A 25,151-nucleotide genomic window follows, 5' to 3' on the forward strand; every position below is an offset into this window, starting at 1 on the left:
ATAATAATAATAATAATACAGTTTGTAAGCCTGTCTAAAAAAAGTGAGTGTATGATGTGGCGCTGATGGATTCTGGGAATGGCATGGTACAATCATGGTGACCTGCTCCAGTGAATGAAAGCACCTTATTTCATTTTTATATTTAATTTTGTAGTGAATTTAACAAAGACAAAGAATGAAAAGTACTCTGCAGAGAGAAACTGCGTTTCCATGGCAACAATCAATCACACTTGCGGACAGCTGACTGCTATATATTATATGGCAGAAAAAAAAACAGTGTTAATTAGTTGCGTGAGCAATGGCTGCATTCCATTTAGGCATAGCACTTTCAGGCTGGCTTAAATGGAATGGAGCCATCGCTAGTGTTGTTGATTACACCTGTGCTCTTCCTGTATAACAGGTCATTTGGACCCCGCCCCCAATGTCAATACCAGGTTAAGCCTTTGACTGTATTAATGCCTTTAGGAAACTGTAAAGTGTGTAGATGTATAGTATAACGCCTAGACTAAGATGATGAACAGTGGATGAGATAGAATAGGGACAGAGCCTGTTGTTCAGCAACCCATCAAGCATTCACTTTGTGCACTGAAGGTCGGAGTAAAGGCTTTATTGGATGTTTTGTTGGTGAATCAAAGCAGCTAGAGGGTTTGGTAATTTGACACCTCTCGCAATTAGACAGAAAACCGCCATTTGACACAGGCTGGCCTTACATTAATCTGCTTCAGTGCACAGAGAAAATTAAGCAAATAAGTCAAGATTGATGAAAAAGCAACCGGGTGTTATGAATTAACAACAGGCAGCAACAGGCGACAGACTTCAATTCTCCTCGTGCAAATTTACATCCGCTTGATTGACTTGAATTTACATCGACTTGATTGAGCGGCACGCAGGTTTTGACTCAAACTTGTACTCCGGCCATGGAATCCAGATTAATTTGTCAGGCGCTGACAATAGCAAGCACTTGAGATGTCAATCATGGAGCTGCTTTTTTGAAAGCTGGGAGGAATCTATAGACTGAATCCAGGCCTCACATTGACTAATCAAATAAGGGCTAAAGCCACGAGTAGATTTTTTTTTTACGTAAATAGGGCTGACTCATTCATTCTTTTTTTTTCTCTAACTTTACAGTAACTGGCTTCATGGGAGTGTGACAGTCATTGTAGTGCAAAGAATTCTGGGAGTATTCTGCAGTGATTCTATCATATCATCAATGTGATGATGATGCATCCTTTACACAGCACATACTGGTGTCTAATCATCATTTCCTCTTAATGGAGCAGTTTGTGATTGGATTGTTTGTGAAAGTGTGGCTTATTGAATTCTGAATGAAGTTTGAACAGGTGTGACACAGCACTGATATTTGAAGTGGCCAGATGTCAAAACATGACCCGAAGGCACATCTCTCTCTTCCAGTTTTACTATGACAAGCACCCAGATTGCAGGCGTATTATTCTGCATCATTTTAAACATCAAGTCCAATTTAACTGCCAAAGAGCACAGTTGTGTCTGCTGCCTCTCCAGCCAGTGTGCCCATGTCAACTCATAGTATGAGCTTTCCCAGAAATGTAGTACTCTTTTGATTGACTCTACCCATGTCCTGCCCCTTTTTGCTCTGTGCTCCAATAACAGTTGAACAAGCCTCGGCCAGAGCCTCAGTCAACTTTCTCTGGGATTGGTGAGGTTCTTCCAACTTTCCTAGATGGAAATCCCACTCATTCCAATGGACATTTTCGATTGGGAACTCTCAAATTCCCTCTTCCCAGGTCAAATGCACCACTGGTACAGGCAAGAGAAAAGTTGACTGTGGTTTTAAATGAGGCTTGCTCAACTGTTATTGGAGCACATAGCACAAATGGGCGGGGCTTAGGAAGGGTCACTGCTAGACTAGCAACTTGGACTTCTATAGTTAGTGCACAGGTCAGATGAACTTGCCAAATAAGAAATTTGTCTACAGGCAAACACCCAATTCAACACATATGAAGGACAAAGTCTAATTAATGATACTTTTTTACTTGGGTTTAAATGGAGCAGCTCTTTCAGGAAGCTGTCTGTTTTCCTAGAATTACTGCCAAATTAGCCTACATAGTCCTTTCCAGGAAGCTTTCTAGGAAATAATAAGAACTTATAAAGATTAAAAACACATCCATAAAGTAAAGCATTACAGCTTCTGTTAATATTTACTATCCTGGAAATAACTTCAAACACAAAAAGATGGCGTGCAAAACAATACTAAACAATTCTGTTTGAAGACCACTTCTGAAAGGCTTTCAGTGGACGTTAGTGTTCATTTGGGTTGAGAGCTGTGAAGGCCATAACATATGATTCACATAATTTTCATACAAAGCATTCAGTGAACCCTGTGACCTGCATGGAAGAATGCTGTTTCTGTTTAATCAGGGTTTCTCTTCAATTTGTTCCCTGTTACAACACCCCAAGAACAGCAACGACCTTTAAGAACAGAAAGGATTGCCAAGAACATTTAACAGTCCCACCCTCACACATCCATTGGTCTCATAACTTCATAGACAGAAATAGACTACAGACTGTGAGGGTGTGTGTGTTAGCCCCATGAGGTGACTCAGTGCTGACATTAGCACATCACCTCTAACAGAAATCCAATATATTAGGACTCAGTGCAGTTTCTCTGTACGGCTGACGTGATTAGGCCTCTCTGTGAGCCGCACAGTGGCCTGCAGACAGTCTTGCCCCACCGTCTAATTGGATAATTTAGGTGCTGGTCCAGCAGCCCTGCATGGAAGAATGTCCTATGCCAAGAACGGGCCACATGGATGAAAAGCAGTCTGCCAGCATAGAGGAAATATATAAACTGGGCTCTTATTTAGAAAGCTATAAGGAGGAGAGCTCCTGCTTTATTTTCACTGGCTGGGTTACAAGCTCATGTATACTTGCAGGGATTATCTTTGATACAACTAAATTCAAATATTAAGACTGAATGTGTTGGATCTTGGACTTTGAAGATATTTCACAAACGCTGTTTTAAAATGACATTATCTATTGGTGTTTATGCACCCTGACTATGAGTCTTAACAGCTAATAAAAACGTGCATGCACCAATTTGACATGTATGAGTTGAATAGTCATGGGGAGTATGAAACAGCCTGTGAAAATGAGCCTGATGATTTATAACAGAAACCCTGCTTTACGAACTGAGGACATGTCAAGTTGCATTATGGGAACTGCAGGATCCAGGCAGGGTTTTTGAAAGTTGACCCATATACTATAGGGACTTAAAGTCAGTATATCTCAGCTTCTGCTACTTCCACTTTGACTGTTCTATTTTTAAAGAAATCTGTCTCTTTAAAGTTTTAGGAAGTTGTTAGTACCCATTTTTTACATTTCATCATAACAAGATTTACCCTTATTGGAAAATAAATGCAAGTTTAAAGGCTATCTACACACTCAAATTCTGCTAGAACCCTCCCTCCCATCAGTATTTAATGCAACAGAGGAGTGAAGGGCAACAGACATATACTCAGCCTGTTCTCATTCGCAGGGAATCAAATACTGACTTTGTTTTTCATTCTTTCATTCTCTTCGGCATCTCCGTAAAAGGATACAAGGTCCCCATTAGCTTTAACTGTAATGCAACTCATCCACATCAGATGATGTAATGTAAAAAGACCCTACAAGGAGGAAGTCGGGGTGGATTAATGGGTCAAACACAAACAGACTTTCACCCAGGAAGCTTTGGGTTTGTGTTCTGTGTGAGACCAAAAGTTGAATTATTTGTTATGTAAGTGAAAAACAAACATGACTTGTTGCAGCAGTAATGGCAACATGACTTGCATCACGTAACTCAACAAACCAAGACCTTTTCCTAAACCTAACCAAGTAGTTTTGTTATCTAAACCTAACCAAACAATGAGCGTTTCGCACTCAAGGGTACATTGTGCATTTGTGTGAGCTGCCAAGGGGGTGTGACAAAGTGCCATGCCTATTTGATCCATTTGGGGAGGGGGCACAGCATTCAGCTGCACCGAACTTTAAAATCCAAACGGATACTTAAAGCTAAGTTTGAGCATACAAATTTGCAGATAAACAACATTCTGAAAATGAATAAACCAACACCTGTTTGGTTGATATTTCTTGCATTGCACCAAAAGAAAAGCATAATAATAGTAATAGTAATTTATCATGCTTAGGTAGTTTCATAAAAAAATGGTTTTAGTGGTTTTAATTGAGATGTTGTCAGTTTGTTTTGGAGAAACCTCCTGAGCCATGAACAATGAAGGAATCCTAACCGGAGAAGCTGACTGCAATGACGACAATCGTGGTGAAGACAACAACTCCCATGATCCCACGCTACTTTACAACGTCATAAAACTCTGTCTTTTGTTATTATGTGAGAGACCCCCTAGGATCAGAAACTATATATTGTATGTTTAAAATGCTTTGAAAAGCTGATCACAACTGGAATACATTCGATATATCATGTCATCTTTTTAAATGAGAGGATGCATCAGTAAAGCATGTGAAGTTGATTCAGCTGGATAGTGATTAGATACTGAGGGGAACACTTTCAGAAATTAACTCTGGCACATGATGCTCTGTCAGATAACATTTCCAGGGTATTTATCAGCGTCCTGTGCTTTAAAGCAGCCGGTGAGTTGGCTGGCACATGGATTAGCATGCTCTGAATATAAAAACAAGAACGCTCCCTGTAATGCAGCCTCTTTCTATTTAGAAGTACCTGTAAACAAACGTGCCCCCTGCCCCCCGAACTTCACCTCCTCCTCTATAATTGTATTGCCGTAATTGATGAAAAGTCCACAGCGGTCAGATCCAGCGTCTTTGATGAATTGAGGCAGCTCTTCAACATCAGCACCGACTCTGTAAACCAACTGAGACAGCGAGGGTTGATTTGTATGATCAGCAGCGAGGCTAGTTAGCGACTGCAGTCTGGTAAACAATGTCTGGCCTATGCAGGCACAAATACCTCACTCCTCTGAATCTATCTATAAAAAACTCTTTTGACCTGCCTTGTAGTGAGTGCTTGAAGTCATGCAAGTTGTATTTGTGTTCTGTATGTACATTGAAGCACCATTTGAAGTTTTGACCGCTGACAGATTTAATGCAATATTGCAGGGCTGTTGTCTTTAAGCAGCAGTGACAGCAGCACGTGGATGATGAGGGTAAGTGGCAAAATGAGTTCACAATGCACAGACTGGGCGGAATTTTGGTCAAAATCATTGTGGGCTAATCACTTAACATTAGATTAATGGAACTGCACACAAATGCTGTCTTACTGAAGTTTTTGCTTTACCATTTCTGTATCAGTACTGGCTGGAGTAGTATAGATGACCTACAATTGCAATAGGGGTGTAAGAAAATATAGAAAATTATTGTATTGTGATATTTTGTTTAGTGATATTGTATCGATTCTCAAAAACCTGTAACCCCTGTATCGTGATACGTATCATATCGCCAGACACTTGCAAATACACAGCTCTAATTTGCAAATGTTTTTTTTTCAGCCATAGCAAGTAAGTCTTACAACAATATGTGAATTAAGTAGTAGAGTCTCAATAATAGGGCACATCAAAGAATAGGGTATGACCAAAAGTCATTGGGCTTGTATAACAATTTTAGGCTTAACAAGAGCTCAACAGTGACGGCACACTTTAAAATAAAAAGGTAAAATTACCGTTCTCTGTGGGGATCCTTTCCATCAGACACTTATACCAATACCAATCTGAACCTGTCTGTGGACGTTCTTTGACCTTTGCATTTTCCCCCAAGGATTAGCTAACATTACATGGCAAAGTTGGTGATTGTTGGGAGAAAGACTGTGGAAAGACAGCCTTGGTTAGTTTTGTTTCGGTCAGGTTTTAAGCGTGTTTTATAATGTTTTATCTGGTAGGTAAAATGTTATCAATAGAGTCTGGTTGGCTGTAGTGCCCATTGTGTTGGTATGAAATATTGGTGCTGTAGTGCAAAATCTAGTGGCAAATCAATATAAATCATAATGTTTATATTATAATGTATTTTTAAGTTATATGTGTAGCTTTCAAATGAATTCAAACTAATTGTGTTGGATCACGCACCACCTTCACTTCATATCATATTTCAGTCTTTATCGTGAAGGGGCTCCATGTGACCAAGAGAGTTTGGTGTTAATAAAGGCATCACATTCCCCAAAAATGTCTATGAAAACCAAGAAGTATAATGGAAGAGCTTCCCAGAAGGGCAATCTACTAAACACCCATATGAAAGTGTTGGAATTGTCAGGTTTTCTCTCAGGCTGCACTCTCACTCTTCAGGGCAACAGCAGCCTGATGCCAAATCACATTTAGCTCAAGTATTTTTAGTACATCAGGTAAGACATACTGTAAACAAAATTAAGTAATAATGTCAGTGTGAGTGAGAGTGAGAAAGACAGAAAGAAGCTGCTGATGTTCTTATTATTGATTTCAGAGAGATTAAAGTGTGGTGCAAGTGAAGACCCAGGCTGCTTCACAGCTCTTATCAATGTGACAAGGACGCCTCCTCAGATTCAATTTCTCTCCCAAATATTAACTCATTAATCATAGCTGCTTTTCAAGATGGATTTTAATTTTGCATAGAACATGTCTCCACCAAGCCCCAACCCCCAACCCCACAGCCAAACACAAGGAGATTAGATTATTTGTCCTTGCTGTGTTTCTGTCATTGTGTCTCCTTCTATGTCGTCTCTTGTGCTTGTTGATGGTAGTGACATCTGCAGAGGTCAACGCATTAAACTTTCATAATGTATTTTGGTAACATTGTTATTAAACCTGCTTCTGACACGGGTTTGAACTAATAGATACCATATGTACCATCAATTGTTAGATCAAATAATGAGCGAGACTTTAAAATAAAGTTTGGGTATAAACCACTTGGGGTAGTGAAACTGCCTCTGTTATAGTAAATGTGGTCAATTTAATGTACATTTCCACAGCACTAGCTAACCAATCTGTCGTTCTGAATTTCAACTATTGAATTCCAATCACTTCTACTATACTCTCTTTGCAATCTGTGTGAAGCTACTGGTCATGAATGTCAACACTTCCTGCAGCTACCGTAAAACAAAAGCTGTCCAGAAAATCTAGGGACTGTGCCCTACATATGCTGCAGTACTGGAAAGCTTTTAATTTGTCTGTGCAGGAAGTGTTGAGTTTCATCGCTATTAGCTAATCAAAAATAAGGCAAGGCTGAATTAAATACTATCTGTACACTAAAGGTTCAGTGTGTAACATTAGGAGGATCTATTGTCAGAAATGGAATATAATATTCATAGGTTTGTTTTCATTAGTGAATAATCCCCTGAAAATAAGAATCATGGTGTTTTTGTTACCTTAGAATGAATGAAGCTGTTTCTATCTACAGAGCGAGCGCGTGCTCTTCTACAGGGTTTGACACGTTTTTATAGTAACCCAGAACTGATAAACCAATTTGCATTTTTTCGCAAGTTTGGCAGACACTGTAATTTCTCCTATTCGCTTGGAAGGCTGAGCTGTATTCAAATGGTTGCAATCTGCAACTGCTAGATGCCACTAAATCCTACACACCTTTAACTTTCCAAATAATGTCTGAAAATAGCATAAGGCACAAGCTAATGGCTATGCGCAGAGAACTTTCAATATGTCTCTGCAGGAAGAGTTTCAGACTATAGAACAAGCTATATTTATTTAGTGAATGGCACAGTATTCTTTTAGTTTAAGCCTGGTTCCATCCACAGTTGTTCAGAATTTCACATCACAGTGCTGATAGCAGAAGTATAAATGACTGTCTATTTATTTATATATTTAAGTAAAAAGTACACTTTAAACTTTTTCATTGTTAGGGCAGGCTGTCATATTAACATCTTTTCAATTTCTCAATATTTACTCTCTCTCTTCTTTTCCCCAAATTTTCTGTCTCTACGTTTTACTCTCTCTTGCTCCAGGTCTATATGTGGCAAGCCAAACTTTTTTTAATCTCTTGACTGAGGCCATGAATGTTCTGCTCTCCGTCTATGTAGCACAAGTGTTCACACCCATCTAAATGCAAATGTCCAAACCTGCATTGCAATAAGGCTGCAAAATGTTTGCCTCTTTCTTTCTCCCTCTCTCTTTCCCTTGCTCAGTGCTCACGCACTAACATGCTTCTGCAATTTTCTTGTCTTAAACAAATAGGGCACTTTAGAGCAAGGAGCAAATGAGTAGTGCTTTGAATCTGGCCACAGAAGCAGTAAAACTGAACTGTTCAATATGTATGTTTTACTCCTTTTCTGTCATGCTTGCCACTCTCTCTCTCAGTAGACTCTGAACTGCTCTCTATCTTACTTTGATGTGTGTGCGTGGGCTGGGAGGGGGAGCAAAGCTGTGAGCGACACTTTTAATTTTCCACATGCTGCATCAGTGTCGTAGCAGTGATAGCGTGGGGTTTGCGTTTTCCCAGACAAGAGCTGTGGAGCTGTCCAACACACTCAGCACCTTTCTCTGGGGAGCAGTGCACTGACTTTGTCAAGATAAAAAAAATGTACTATGTACTACTGTGGCCAGCCATGGAACTTTCAGAGGGAACATGGGGTCTTTAAAACATCCACTTGGAGTAGCAGGAACTACCTTATATGCTACATCTATATGGGTGTGCCAGTATTCTGTTGAATCATTACAAATGGGATCTGGATCTCTCAGTGTCAGCTCAGCTTGCCAGAATGATTCAGTCTGACTGGTTGTCTGTAGGGCGTATTAATCTGGTATGAGATAATTTGAACAGATGATGTTTATTAACCATAAAATAAAAAAACTGAAAACTGGCCATGTGTTCAATGTTCAAAACTAGTCTGAGCTCAGTTTCTTGTGGAATATTTGTGGAAGCAACAGATCTGATGTTTTTTATCTCACCAGTGAAGCAGAGGCTTTATTACATCATTATTTATTTGCTTAATACTGTTTCCATTAAACTATGTCTCATTTCCTTTGAAATTCCTTTTTTTTTCAAAATTCCACCATTTCCGCTGTGCAAATTAAAAATAGACAAAAATGCACTATTAGTGAAGTTTTTTATTATTCTTAGACTCTACTCAGTAGAAGGAATGGAATGTTCCTTGAAAGTACTGTAAATAGATCTAGAAAGCCCATGCAAGTCAAAGGGGTTTGTCTTCTGGAGAACTCTCAGCAAAGTTAATGACAAAAAGCCAGTTAGATTTAGATGTTTTCTATGTACAAGTGGAACATTTGTTTTGCTTGTGTCACTTAAGGGATGATCATGATCATCATCTCACTTCATTGCGGTTCATCCTCGGTGGAAGATTAATTTTCAATAAATTTGGGTATATGTTTCTGACACTATTTTTCTTTGGACCTAAGTGTTGAATGGCTAGTTATAAATATTAGCTACTGGAAGCATTAGAGAAGTACTCCATAGTGCACTTCCATAAAGTTGAGGATTCACCAAAGATAGATTTAAAAAGATGTGCTGTTATGGGTAAAGTATCCTGATGCTGACTTCCTAGTATGGGGCAAGTTCCCAAAAAGCTGGATCCTATATTTCCCAGAATACAATCAATATTATCTTGGATCAGTTTACAAAGAGTCATATGAATCCAGGTCCACCCATATAGCAGGTTATGGTGCGAGCATGACAAATCAACAATATAGTGGACCTTACCTGTCACTCTCGTCCCAGGATATACAGGTCTGGTTGGTAGTGCCCTAATGGATGGGAAACATAAACAACACATGATCACCTGAATCATGAAACAGTACCAGTGACAGAACATAATATCAATAGCTTGATATTGGAACATTGCATTAAGACAAAAGTCACTCACGTTAAACAGGTGGGAAAACTCAACTACAACTGAAGCAGAAAGGGAAGCAGGGGTGGGCTTGATTGTCACTGACAAAACCTTGGAGTTGAGGACTGTGTTGTTCCTAGAGGGAGAAAGAAAAACATTAGTGGCTAGCCACAGTGGGGCTTGGAGCTAAATGCTAGCATAAGCTGAAACATGACAATAGTAACATGATGTTTAACAGGTTCACCATCTTAGTCTAGTGTTTTAACTTATTTGTTATTTGCTAATTAGCAGAACAAAAATGGCACTAGATGAAAAGTCACAAGAAAAGTCAGAGGATCATCCAAGTCATAATGGCGCATTTTCTGGGAACCATGAATATCTGTTTAAAATTGCTGATCAATCTAGTAGATTCACTGGATACTGTAAGTTAAAACTTTGACCTTATGGAAATCACCAACATCATACCATTGGGACCATGACTGTACCAAACTTTGTGGAAATCCATCCAATAATTGCTTTAATATTTGACTATAAATATATATAAATAGGACATCGACAAAATCACTAGGATACATAATTTGGGAACCATAAAAGTGCTAATCCATCTTGTAGATAGATATCTTACATCATAATTGAAAAACTTTGACATATCTGTACCAAATTTCATGGCAATCCATTCAACAGTTGTTGAGGCATTTCAGTCAAAACTATCTGTCCAATTGTTGTGTACACAATGCCAGTTTCCAATGACTACTTCCCCGATATTTACGTTGGACGAAATCGATGGACTAACCAAATGACAGACATGCATATTACATACTAAACTTTTTGGGATAACAGATTGAGGAACATTTGGATTGCGAACAATGATGTCCATAGAAGATCCTATAAAAGGCCACATGTACCACAAGGGAGATTTGAAAGGACAGACTGACATTGCTGCTTTAGCAAAGGTCACACACCTGTCACAAAATGATAAAGCATTTCATTAGAACCACTTAAAACAGTAACAGTTCATGCCCAGTCTGCTTATAAATAAGGATCAAAATCACATGAGCCTCAATAACTCAATCAACAATAAAATATGCAACAGATATGTAACTGACCCATCTGCCTCTGATGAGCTCGCCAGAGTCTTTGTGCTTTGCTTCAGAGCAAACATATCCTACCTGCTAAGTAAACCCTAAAGAGGCTAGTTTTTTTTTCTCAAATCTGAAGCAGTTCACATTGTTTTTCAATAGCTTATCTTTTACCTTACATTTTACATTCTCTCTGCCTGTTTAGTATGCATTGCAATTTCTGCTTTTCATGGGTACTATCAATCACGTGGAATGAGACAATCAGAAAAAAGTGAATTGCTACTGGAAGTACTGACACCCAAAGCTTCCAGCCGGCCAAGCATGTTCAACAGCCCATGCTCTGTTTTCTAGTTCTTCACACCATCACTGTATCCTCTATGCACAATCGCCCTCTCACCATTCCAAAACACAATCAGTCAACTTAAATGTTTGTGTCATCTAGTCTCTTGCCTCAAACTCATCTCCCTTTCTTTGAGAGGGGGATCAAATGCACAAACGGAAAAGAGACAAGAACGAAAAGAAGAAGAGTGAAGAGGAGCTGAGAAACATGGAGAGCAGCAGCAATCCAAAGATTCATAACAAACGTGGGAGGACTGGAGAGAGTATGAGGGTCTGCTTCATTTCCCTGTTTCTGTGTGTTCCCAGTTTGTTATGTGCTTTTACCACATTATCATAATAGAGAGCTCCTTAACACAGCAACCAGGGCTGTAGATAACTGGCTGTTATTCACAGAAGCATGCATTCATTCCAGTGTGCAAACACACACGTAATTATACATTGCTACATGTACACTGCTGTGTTAAATGTATGTTAATCATCATGCGGGCAGCAACTCCTTCCAAGAAATCCCTTTACTCACGGAGATAAAAGACACACACGAGGCCACCCAATGTTACTGTGCTGCTGTTTCTGCATCAAATCCTTGTTTTCATTAAACTGGAAACATTGAATGCAGCACTGATGTAAAATGCCCCGACTCTGCAGTAAGGATCCACAACAGTTTTGTAGTAAAACCTGGAATATGATTCAAGTGTTCTACAGCATAACTGATTTCAATGGTTAATAAAGGAAGTTTTAAACATTCCAATATTGTATAATCATTGTTGTCAATTGGTTAAATATGTTACTAGATTCACACTTTTAAACCAATTGGTTGTTGTTTCATTAACAAAATTGTTGGTGGAATTTTATATTCTAAGAATCCTCCTCTCGCCTGGTTTGATAATGCTTGCCTTTCAGTACAGTTTCAAGGACGTTCCTTGACTGGAGAACTTCTAAAAGTTCAACAGATATATAGAATATAAGTATTTTAGCAACTGATTTTACTTAACAGTGTGGCTGTGTGAATTGTGACTGTTGTACAAACAAAGGCAGAACTGGCATGACGGAGGTCAGGGTGGATGGGTCGAGAGTCAATAGTAATTTTTGTCTCTTTCAACTACCACCAAGTTTTGTAAAATCAGAGCATCTTTCCCTACTGAAGTCTGTCTTGTGCATTAAAGCTGCAGTAAATGTGCACGTATAACTCTGCTAAGCCCCACCCACTAAACCCTCAGCGAAGCAGAAGGTGCCGGCTGCCCCGTGAAACCACATGCCTGAGAGGGAGCCTTGCCAAGTTTCCAGTCCCCCCTCACCATAACCCATCTTCTCAAAGACGCCCCTCAGGTGCTCTGTAGTCCCTGGACAGAGAGCCTCAGGCTTCTGAGGCAGCTGCGAAATGTGACACGTCTTACAAACAAACAGGTCTTTTTCGACTCAACGGGACAAGCTCCATGGCATCGAACATAATAAGCCCGAAGCTTAGAGACTCGTCGTGGCTCTGATTTGTTGTTTTAATTTGGCTGTGGTGGATTTTTTCAAATGGCGTTAGAAAGAGACCTGATCATCTGTCTCATGTACTACAGACAAGAATATAGTGACAGTTTCAGCAGGTATCATAAAAGGTTTTTTTATATTTTATGATGACAATGCTAACATCCTAATGTTTAGCAGGTATAATGTTTACCATGGCTAATAGCCTGTTAAGATTTTTATTAGCACTCAAAAGTACAGCAGATGTTGATGGGAATGTTTAGGGCACTTGGTCATAAACCAGTATAAGTAAAAGTCAGGGGATCACTAAACTGATTCAACTTCATTCTGAGGCGAGCATGCATGTATGTACAAAATCTCATGGTAATAGAGATATTTGGAACAAAGTGATGGACTGAGGGACAATGTTCCCATATGATATAACCTCTAAGTTCTATTTTATCTAACATACAGTTCCATACAGGCAAGTGTTCCTAAAACCAACACAATCTGGAACATTGTTTAAGTACATTCTGGTAAGTATTTGTAATCTGACACAAATACATTTATATATGTTCAAGACAGTAGTTTGATACAATGATATTAATTACATGTCCACGTACTAGCTTTTTCCCAAACTTTCTTCTGATTGGTCTTCTAAGTTATTGTGTTATTCTCTATGACAACTGAACAAACTGCATCCATTGAAAGCTTTTTTATAATCAAATCTGTACAATACATTCTGAAATGTTCCTTTAAAGTCTTCCTAGTACCTTGCATTGTACTACTAATGGTCAATTATCCTAGAATAGAAAGTCAAACCAATTGTGTTACATTCCTGTAAAGTAGTCCTCAAACCACGCCCTGAACCTGAACTGTAAAATACATTTGGTTTCATTCTTGTAAACCAATCACATTCCCTGGCTTCCCTGTCTGAATACGGCTTTTTAAATTCTCCTGATATGCAGTTTCAGGACCAGAAGGAAACCTGAAATAGATAGAGTTTCGTGGCCGGAGGGAAACCTGGTTAACAACCTACAAAGTGCCTAATCTTGCAGTTGTAAAGCAGTCAGCAGTCTTACCTCTGCAGAGTCAGAATGCTGCCCAGGTTCCGGTAAAGAACAATGCCGGTCACAAACGTTGAGGACTCGTCTGAATCTGTTGGAGGAGAACAGAGGTACACACACACACACACAGAGAGAGACAGGAAGTGTTTAGAGAAGAGTTAAGAGAGACTGAATGGTTCAGTCCCTGTTAGTACAGTGGCCTGCTATAGAGGAGAATACAGGTCAGCCATGCTGCCTGCACTCCTCCAGCCCCCAAGAGCTCTTTACACTAGAACTGGCCTACATGACTAGTCAGCTATAAACGCTGTCTCTTACACTGCTTTACAGTCACATACTCACACACACAGATACATGGACGCACAACTGACAGTGCTAATTTCCATAATCTCCATTGTGGCAGATAGTAGCAGCACAGCCTGACACTGTCCTCACCCTGGGAAAAAAACAAAACAGTGTTTGACTAAATTTCACTTCAGCAGTGGAGGAGTAGAGAAACTGGCTTGGCTGAAAAGTCTCTTGAGTGTCAAACAGTGTTTTTTTTGTTTTGTTTTTGCAATACAGGTCCATGCTTCAGTGCCTTTGTTTCCTTATGATTGCTACTAACATTTATCAGATTGTGCTTTTAGCAAGATCTGTGCATTACAACTGGTATGGTTGTAGTCAGAGAAAGATTATGGTTATGGAAAATAAAATGTGGTTAAGGTATGGTTATAGGAACTAAACACTAAGGTTCCAATAAGTTTAAGCAAATAAAACAAATGGTTTGGAAATGATTGTGGTTATGGTAAGAAACGAAAAAAACTGTGGTCTTCCACATGAAAATCTGATGCGCGACAGATTGCTGCGTGGCTACAAGGGTTAGCATGGTCAATGTTGTCCTCTGCCCTTGTCTGAGAATGGGGCATGTATGGGAACAATACACAAACATAATGTTGCATTTACTTACTGAAGAGGATAGATAACAATGTCATGCCACATGTTAGTGCTGAATTTATGATCTAAATGCACCGACACCAGCTGTTGTCTTCTTCATCACCTCCAGTGAGTGCATTTATCTTGACCCAAGAATCCCTTGTGTAAGTCCACAATTTGACAACAAAAAGTATAGTGATTACAGTTACACAATGATTACAGAATTACACTTAATGGCTATTTCTGAAAAAATAATATGATAAAAAAAAATAGCGTGTGATTTAAGGAGTTTATCTCTGCAGGACTCACTTGTGTATAGTGTCAGCAGAAGGAAGATTAGGGGTCACCAAAGACAGTAGGATCCAATAATAATGTTGTTAAATGAATGGAAGTGCTGGACAGAGAACAGTGATCCCAGTGAACTCGCAACTCAGCAAACAAACTTTTTTCTTCAAGAAGCGAGCAAGAAGTGACACTTTGAACTTGAGTGAGTCAGGGCTTTGGGTCTACATCATTTTACCCTCAGGTCACCCTGTACTCTGGCTGCACGGCCACTTGAGCAGCACATGAGAGAGATCAGCCAAACACAAAAGACTTCCAGAACCCACGGTAGGACATCTATTGGCTGATATTTATCTGTGCGGCTGTACGTTCAGCTCTCTGTTGGTGAGCTCCCCCTGCTGCAGTTAAGGGACGGCAGAAAAGTGCCAGCATCGGAAGAAATTTGTCAAAAACTTGACTGCTGGACTACATGAAGGCACAGACAGGCCCGGGGCGAGGAGAAGCCTTCTCTTTCCGGCTGCAGTGTCAAAGGCGAAAAAAAACACAACTCCATCTGCCAGGCCATCTGAAGACATCCAGCTCTTCTGCTCCAGCACACTACATGGCAGCCTGAGAGCACGTAGTGCCTAGTGTGCCAGGCAGCAGGCAGAGGCTGTAGCTCCCAGGCAACAGCTGAGCTCCCATGGGCATCAGGGGGGAACGGAGCAAGACGTGTGTGTGTCTGTGTGTGTGTGTGAGGGGGATGAAGTATTATGCGTCCTGCTCATCCACTCTTTGGCTGGCCCAGCCAATATGCTCAGCCAGATTGTCTGTGCCCAACAAGAGCGAGCCTGGAGGGACTTTAACCAGTGATTCAATAAGTCATATGTCTGTGTGTGAGAGCTGAAACAGTTCACAGCCAACTAGCTGTCAATGTACATTTGTTTGTATGATTTATCTACTGAATGTTTGTTTGCATATGTTGCAATGTGATTATACACATGCATTTAGTCATGCCTAGGCTTCCGCACTCACATGGCTTTACATCATGTTATGAGCAGGTCAAAGCTACAATTTATAACACAAGGATAAAATGAAATGCATACTATGGCTTGGTTTAATCCCTGCTTCAACACACCTCTGTTTGCGACGAGGATTTGTCATACTGGGGGCTCTTCTCAACCTGTTTTTCTAGTCCACTTCCTCTCACCACTAACATCGAGTGTGCACTTACCTGATATACTCCATTACCTACTTACAGCAACACACATCCCAGGAATGGAGTAAACATCATACAAATTTTACTTGTGTCTTTCTACTCCGTCAGATAATATTTTGATCATTCGTGTGAACTTCTGCTGTATCTTGCTCATGCTGCCTTTTAAAAGAGGCTTTAAGCAACAGCAACAGATGTAAAGTGAAGTTAAAACTAAAAATGAAGAAAATATCACCATGTCTCTAAATTTATTTGACTTGTATTATCACGATACAGTTTATTTGATTTTATTCTTTATGTACTTGCATGGAAACAGCCAGTGATAACACAGCATCTGGGGAAGCAAGGTGTCTGTTGCTGGTCTGTTGACGACTGCTACTTGCTTATTGAGGAGCATGCCAAGTGTGTCCCACAGTTCAATTGTAAACCATACTGTCAAAATATGTATGTTATGTTAATACGCCAGTCATTACCCTTGACCATCTGGAGTTGGTCCCGGGACACCATATACGGTGGCTGCCCACTGCTCCTAATACAATAAGGGGATCAATACAGGATAACTTTCACTATTTTAAAGTTCTGTTTATTTGATTTTATTCTTGATGTATATGAAATAGCAGGTGATAACGCAACATCTGGAGGAAGGAAGGAAGGTGTGTGTTGGGATCCTTGGTGACTGCTGCTGCCTTCTTGAGAAGCATGCCAACAGTGAAGTTTCAGACCTCTGTTAGAGCTATGGAGAAGTTTGTCTATGATTGGGTTACCTTTTTGGACTTAATCATGCAGCTTTAGGCTCAAATAATCAAATAATTTATCCACTGTTTTACACATCTTTGGGGCCCCTGTACATCATGTGACAGACAGTATTGCTGTAATCAAAAGTTAAAGTTAAGTTTAACTTTAGTTAAAGTTAAGTTAAAGTTCAGTTAAAGCTAAAGCTAAAGCTAATGCTAACACTAACGCTAAGTTAAAGTTAAAGTTAAAGTTAAACTTAAACTTAAGTTTAAGTTTTTAAAGTTTTAAAATTAAGTAAAATCTAAGCTAAGCAAACCATGCAGCTGGTATTTTTTCTACTGTGTTTGTCAAGGTATCCATTGGTTTCTGTTCATTTCCATATAATAAATGAAAACATATTAGCAGACACAACACAGGGCCACATGATTATTAAGAACTTCATGAAGACTTGATGTTCACTGTGATGGATTCTACAACCTAACTAAGCTTGAAAAGGCTCTTACAGAGTTTTCATACTATGGAACACATACCAGTAATGGTCCTAATAGTTAAGATTAGGGTTTTGATCACTGATTATTATGTTAAACTGCATTTTTTCAATGTGCCTCATAGTATATAACTAAATGGCCACTTATGGTCCTGCAGCTGCTGGAAATATATGTATAAAGTATGATGTTTTGTCCTATCTCATTAACAGTTTTTATTTTTGCATTTCAAATAAAAATTGAACTGTGATTAACACATTCGGCTGAAACTGATTGATTATTTCTGTTTTTCAGGGCTTCAATTGAAAGTGATTGTTGTTCTGTTGCATATTTGCACGCTGCAAATACAAGGCGAATCAAATTCTTCCTGTAGCCCCCCCAACACTGTTTAATTTACAGTTCAGAGGCATTAAACAAAATGCATCCCTCTCTGTCCTTTTGTTGCCTACAGAACATGCCATTTGTTTGTTTTTTTATTTGAGGAAAAAGCTTATTTCAGAACATTTCTAGGGATGTGAGAAAGGGATGATCAATCAGTGTAAACAAGGCTTTAGAGAGCCGTTTTAATCCGTGTGAGCACGTCCAGGCTGTGCGCATAAAGAGGGCTGGCTGCTGGTGTGACATTGCCACCGTGGAGACACATCTCCCAGCTGGGGAGGAAATTGTCTCTAATTGCTCCTGATTGGCTCCTGTTGACTCCTGATTAGGAGTGACGGCCTCATTAGCATGCTAGAAGTACAGGTCTTTAATGGTCAAAAAAACAGCCCAGCTGACAAATAGCCCTACTGCTACTGCAAAGTGCGTACCTAGCACCTGCCTGCAGTGAGGAGGGGCACTCGGCTGGGGCTTGTGATGCAAAAACACAAACATGCATCCCCCTTGCTACACTGTAAAAAAAATCTGTACATTTACAGGGTTTTTAAAACATTAACATTAATTTAAAATTCAGATTAAAATAAGAAAAATAAAATAATAACAGCACTCTTCTGTAAATTTAAGCTTGATTATTTGTATCATAGCAGTGTTCGCCTGTATTTATAGGTAATTTCATTGTTTTTTCATATGTAAATGTCTTAAATAAAAAAATAAAAAACTGCATTTTGATTATAGAGAATTACTGTATTTTTATGAGTCAGTTATTTGTTATTTTATAGTATTTTTTGATACCCCCAATTTTAACAAATTAATTTAGTAGAATTTAATTGAATTTTAATTTATTCCTTTTACAGTGTACTAACATTGGATGGTGTTACATTCAGTGACAATGATTTGAATGTTTACCACCAATCATTCTGAATACATGCAACTATAGTATTGTCAAAGGTAAGGCACCTAGAACACTAATAGTTCAATATTTTGTCAAAGTCACTGAGAACTGTTAGTAGACATAAACCCTGCCCATAACATTAAAGCTGAATACACTCATTATCAGTCATTTGAATGGAGGGGTCCCCAATATTTCAATTGTTCCCCGGGGAGACTAAACCAAACACAACATCGATTTAGTCAACTCTAACAGTATGTAGACAAAATGTTGGTTTTGTTTCCTGAGGTTTGCTCCTTTATTTCCTCAGCCTCCGCAGAGTTATCAGCCACCATCACCAGTGTCTGGACTACGGGAGATTCATGTTGCTGCTTCTCGAAGCAGATGTCCCTCAATCACAACAATCTCCCTGTAGAGTCTAAGAGCCAAAGACTTCCTGTCAAGACTTTAATAATAAACAATTATCTTTCCTTCATTCAGTTGTGTCTCCTGATTGAAGTCGAGTTGTACCAGAGTGTTATGATGAAAGAGGACATGGACCTGAAGGCAAATCTCTTGATTTACTGGTTAATCTACATTCCAACCCTGAAATTCCACCAGGCACAGCTTTTTAATGTTGCATCTGCAATGCAATTTGGCTCTGTGATCAGCACGTCTTCAAATCCCACCGAGAGGAGAGGATACAAACCTCTCTCTTTCTTAAAATCTCCTCTAACCTGCCCCTGTCTTACTGACTTCTGGCCTGGTGCCACAATGTTGTTCTAGTGTGAAATTTGATCTTAAGTCTGCATGCAGTATTTTTTTTTTTGAAAATTGACTGGATTCTCTATGCCGTCTCTGTGTCTGACTTCCTGTCCGTGCGATCTGCTCTGTGCTGCTTGACGTGAGTGAAGTGAAAATGGATAAAAAAAGAAAGCTGTCCATGTTAAGTTTTTACAGTGTTGTATGTTCCACAAATTAAATTCCGTTTATTACCATTGTATTGTTGACAGATATCTCAATACCCAGGCATTAAAATAAAAACTACATGGCCAGATACCACTAAACATAATTAAGAATATACGCTTTTGAGAAGGTGTATCAGCCCTTTAATTTTTTCTAATGACAACTGTTCATATGCCTCAGGCCTAATGAGACCTGACCTGCAGAACTCTACGGTTGCCAAAAACCTTTTACACATGCCACAATGATCTTTTTATTTTTTTCCAGTTTATGAAATAAACTGTAACAATGCATGAATGTTTGCAGCAAATATTACTTTTTGTTGCATACCCTTGAGAGGCTGTCTTTACATTTTCTCAATTAAAAACAAATTGTGCAGTCAAGGGGTGGCCAAACTGTCACATACAACTGCATAAATACTGTCCACAGATACAGCACAGCATCTGGCCTGTGTAAATCTGACAAAGGAAGATGTTTTGTTTTCCTTCATATTGCACACTTTCATCAGATATTCAATTTGCAATGACATGAAGTGGAATAGAGCAGTAAATCCTTATATCTGACACTTCTCAGACACTTCTCAGACACACATTCTGCCTTGTGCATTTTCACTTTGTCCCCGCTGTGAGACCACACAGTTGTATAATTATCTTTGTCTGGAAGCAACAAGCAAGAATAGGAACGCTCCTGTTTGCGATTCTGCGCCATCAAATTATTAAGGCTTTAAATGGGCTTTGTGTTAACATTTTATGTAACTCACTCTGGCCTCATTGAAGACAACGTGCCTTTTTGTTGTACAGCTGCTGAACAGCAGGCGATGAGAAACGATTTTGTTATTCTCCTGCATGTTTTATTTTCAACATTAAATACAGCTGTCTCTGCGTGCATTTGTCTGAGCGGGTGCTTTGCTTTGCAGATTAATGGCAGTAAACACTGTTTTATAAATCAACTGCTGTTCTTCCATTTCTGCTGTTTTTGTCTCAACGGCCACCTCTCAAGCAAACACACACACGTACAGGGATTCAAGCACACGCATTCTTGAATGCTCAGACAGAAGGCTGACAGGCCCCGCTGTAATCAGTATTTGGGGAACATGTTTTGCTCTAAATAAATAAATTCATAAATCATCCCACAGACTCATTATTTTGTCAGTTATGAATATGAATTTGATGCACACAGAACAACCTGTTGTCACTCGTTCCTGGTTACAGCTACACAGTGGGTATGTTGTGTCTCAGTGGGTTGTAACGGAGCTGTGAGCGTTACGCCTCTCACCTGGTTTGCCAGTGGACAGGATGTTCTTGGGGATGGTGACTCTGTCCTCGGAGCTGCGGGCCCAGTCCACCATGCCCCTCCAGCCCTTCATGGGGAAGCCGATGTCAGCGTGGCCCACCACCGGACGCTTGTGGATGCTCAAAACTGTAACAGAGAGGTGGTGACAGCTGAAACTTTCACCTCTAATATAATATTTACATTTTATTTACGTTTTATTTCTCCACATTTGCAATTCTAATAAGATTTAGAATTGATTTTAAGATCCTGCTTTTTACAGATTGCTGAGCACAGAAAGGTCTAGCCCCCATTTATATCGCTGACCTTTTAACTCTTTATGAACCTTGGATCCTCAGGAAAGGCCGTTTCGGTTGTTCTACAGTCCAGGATCAAGACTAAAGGAGACTGTGCTTTCTCTATAAAAGGTGCATGTACTTTGGAACGGCCTACCTGAAGAAACTGAGATAAATCTGTTTCATCTTTTAAATCCCTCTAATAATACACCTTAATAATCAGGATTTTGTGATATATTGTATAATATCTTCTCTGTATCCTTGTGTTTTATTTTATTTTTTTAAACAATTTATTTTATTTTAATAACACACACCGCTATTTATTATGTTTTTTGTAATGTGTGTTATGTTTTTTATCTCTTTTTAAAAGTATCTCTGATTGTTGGTGTGTTTTTGGTTGTATCTGTCAACCTCATATAATGCCTTTTAATCTTATTCTTTATTGCTGCTATTTTGAGTGTAAAACACTTTGTAAACACTGTTTTTAAAAAGTGCTATATAAGAAAAGTACTACTACACCTCCTGTTTCTTCTCTATAGTGGCAGTGGGATATATAAAAACATTATGGAATGTGTGAAATGATGACATAAGGACCCTCATTATTAAACAGGACCCACCTTTAAGCCCTGACCATGTCAGCTGATGTTGGGCTTTAGTAGCGCGCACTCCTAAACAGGTTTCAAATTAAATCAGCACACACAGTAAAGCTGGAGCTTCAGGGGACCAAGGAGTTCAGCCTTGAATTTCAGATATTAGCAGCAAGAAATGCAAATACAGCCCTGACATGCCTGTGCCTTATGAAGCTCCTACAAGCCTTAGGACATCTGGCTGGCCTACTGGTTGTCCCAAGAGTCAGAGCGAAACACAGTGAGGCAGCCCTCTGTTATCATGTACCACAGACTTGGAATAACCTCCCAGCTGATATTAGACAACTTCTAAGTCAAAGGTAAAAACTTTCTTATTTAACACTCCCTGCTCTACCTAGTAATGGTAAAAAATAAAAAATAAAACAGTAAAAAAAAAAGGTATTACGTTTTAAATTTGATTAAATTATGGATCTAAATGTGGGACTATTTTTTGGTTTCCATGGATTTAAACTGCACATGTTTACTTGTACAGTTTTATCTCTTGTGTCACTTTGCTTGCACTTTTGCACTTTTTAATTCTGAAATCTTGTTGTTGTTCTTGTATTACCCTGAAAAAGCACACTGAATTGCCCTGGTGTATGAAAAGTGCTATACAAATAAAGTTCCCTTGCCTAAAAATCAATTGCTGTCAAATATATTTTTAAAATAACATGTTCAAAAACAGAAATTAATCAAACAATGTATAGATTTCTAATGCCACATTTAAATATTTCTATTTACTAATGAGCCACAAGAATGTGTTTGAGTTTAAATATCTTCATTTGGAGGCTTTCGCAAACAAATATTGATGTGATTGTTTGTGATTAAATCAGAATATCTATAACTCTCCATGCTGCCCTCTGGCCACCACATGAATGATTCTCTAGATAGTGATTGTTCAATTAGCAGTCACTTTCGTTCTTTCTGTACGTCTGTCTGTCTGTCCAGACGACATGCATCAAGGTGCCTGCATGTGGGCAGACTTTCAAAATAAAGCTTGCATTCTAGGTCCACCTTTGACACAGAAAATAATACCAGACTTTAGAGGAATAGCTATAACTTTATTCTTATTTTTATTATAGACATTGTGCCCTATGTTTATGTTAGATAACCAAGGGGGTGAAGAATGGAGATGTCTCACTTTATTACTGTCATCACTGTCATTGTTTTGTTGTTTTACTTACTTACTTTCTTATTTTTATACAAATATAAAAATGGTGTATATTTTATAAAAATGTGGAATATGTGCCTAACCCTGGGAACTTTGTTGAAAACCTCAATAAAAAGAGTGGTTTGTGTGAAACGGTTGCAGTTTAGTTAGGATTAGGCACAAAAGCCACTGTGTTAAATTCAGGAAAAGATCGTAAATTATGTTATGTACCTGACATAACTAAAACGTAACATATGTAACTTACTTGACGTAACATAAAAGACAATGGATGTGTTTTCTCTGTACATTACATAATTCATACTAACACCTGCCATTACTGAGATATGACTGTATGACTCCCAATAAGCAGAATAATATGTAGTTGTTTAGGGAGATGTCTTAACATAATTCAGAATTTTACTATTCCAATATAATTTTATTGATTGATTGTATAATAGTAGTCACAATATGGACGTGAGGAAAACATTTTTGAATTTCAATCAATCCTATGCTTAAAAATGGGCAAAAAAATGCAATTTTCTATAATTTGTTTTGCTGATGACAAAAGGAATAAACAACGCAAGAATAAAATGTTTTTAGTGTACAAAAAGAGAGGCTCTGTTCTTTCTTCTGATGTATTTACTGTGTACATATTCATTGAACATAATATTCTGTGGGTCTTGAAAGATTAGTGAATATGATCAAAGATGCCGGCGGTGGCTGGCAACTTATAAATAATACTCTGGCGGGGAAAGTGCTAATAGCTAAACTGTCAAAATTGAAAAACAATCAAACAAACAACAAACACAAGGAAAAACAAACAAACAAATAAAAAATATCACTTAGCAGTCGAGCCTTAAGTCTGGTGGATTCCCACGTCCTATACCGGGAGGAAGAAACTGATGGGACTATATGTTGGCAATCAGAGCGCTCTGGTGCTTATGTTTGAGGTGTGGGAGGGAAGAGCAGGTCAGCCGCCCCGGGGGAGCTACAGTGCTGGAGTGGGCGGCTGTTTGGCTCCAGACAGCGAGGTGGCACCGCTATAAACGGGACCTCTCATCTAGCCTCAGTTCCCACATGCTCTCCCTCGACTCAGCTCAAATCTGCTCGTTTTTATCAGGAGGTCGCAGAGAGCAGCATTTTTTAAACCATTAAGTGTCGTGTATAATGTATCTGTTCTATTTGTAGACAAGCTCTTTCTGTGATTAAAGTTAAGACATAAATGTTTATTAAAGGACTTTACTCCATTTTCGTTTGATCTTTTAAGGTTTTTTTGGGAGATAAATTCCATTTCAACTTCTATTATTTACAGTAAATTAGAGCTCAACCAAAACATGGAGTTTACCATTCAGTGCATGCATGCTAATGAGCTGCATTCTGGGACGTGTAGGATCCATAGGGACTATAACTCTTCCAATGTGTAATACTAAATTAGCCATTTCTAATTATCAATTATGTTATTCCGTGGTGTAATCGTATCATTAACCTTTGATTAATATTTGATATTTAAAATATCCTGCCACCAGTGACTGTTTCCTCTACGGGTATTCATTAATGCTTAATTGTAGGTCCAAAAAACGTATTCAAACTTTAATTAATGATCTAGTGGACAAACTGGTAATTTCCAAATATCTTTTTTTTTGCAATTTCCTGTTACATATTGGCCAACATACGCACACATATTGATATATTATATTAAGGAACCCTGTGTATTGACGCTGGATGACAGGGTATATAGTTACTAGTGGATGGAACAGTGGTTGTTGTGGGTAAACTTGCCCCTGTGCTCCCTTTCATACACTGCCATTGTATTTATGAAGCTCAATCATTCAGAGGAAGAAAATCTGTGATAAGAGTGTTTGTTTCGATAAGCAGAGATGGCTGTCGAGATCTCCTGGATGGATATAAGGCTGACCTAGGTTATCGGTGACTTCATACATGTCTTGAAAGTCTTTCATCCTCAGGCCAATGACATCCACAAAGTCCTCCACCAGCCGGAACAGCTCTTTGATGTTCGGCCCCAGCTGAGAAAACAGAGACACATGAAAGAATGGAAGCAAACGGATTATAGATTTAGGGTGAATATTCGGAACTGCTGTTGAAACACAAAAGGCCTTTAATAGAAAAAGCTCTATTTGTGGCAAACACTGTTCAGCGTCACATTTTCTCATATTGAACACAACATTAATATTTATATATTGTGCCTCACTGCATTACTTTTCATTTTGATTATGACAGAACATGAAATTACAGCTGCAGTAGGTAACTTTTATAAAAATAACTATTTGTCAT

General features: G+C 38.9%; 1 protein-coding gene across 1 annotated transcript in view; it reads right to left on the reverse strand.

Moving 5' to 3' along the window:
• The window catches only part of adgrb1a (adhesion G protein-coupled receptor B1a), a 143,948-nt gene that overhangs the window by 39,403 nt on the left and 79,394 nt on the right, over positions 1-25,151 (reverse strand). The window contains exons 12-17 of the mRNA XM_035672108.1: positions 24,775-24,883; positions 20,794-20,937; positions 13,719-13,794; positions 9,800-9,902; positions 9,637-9,680; positions 940-984 (exon numbers count right to left, since the gene is read on the reverse strand). Coding sequence (XP_035528001.1) covers positions 940-984; positions 9,637-9,680; positions 9,800-9,902; positions 13,719-13,794; positions 20,794-20,937; positions 24,775-24,883 — 521 coding nt within the window. The remainder of the gene's footprint in view (positions 1-939; positions 985-9,636; positions 9,681-9,799; positions 9,903-13,718; positions 13,795-20,793; positions 20,938-24,774; positions 24,884-25,151) is intronic.

This window comes from Morone saxatilis, unplaced genomic scaffold, assembly GCF_004916995.1.
Source record: "Morone saxatilis isolate NCDOM2014 unplaced genomic scaffold, NCSU_SB_2.0 Contig24, whole genome shotgun sequence".
NCBI lineage: Eukaryota > Metazoa > Chordata > Actinopteri > Moronidae > Morone > Morone saxatilis.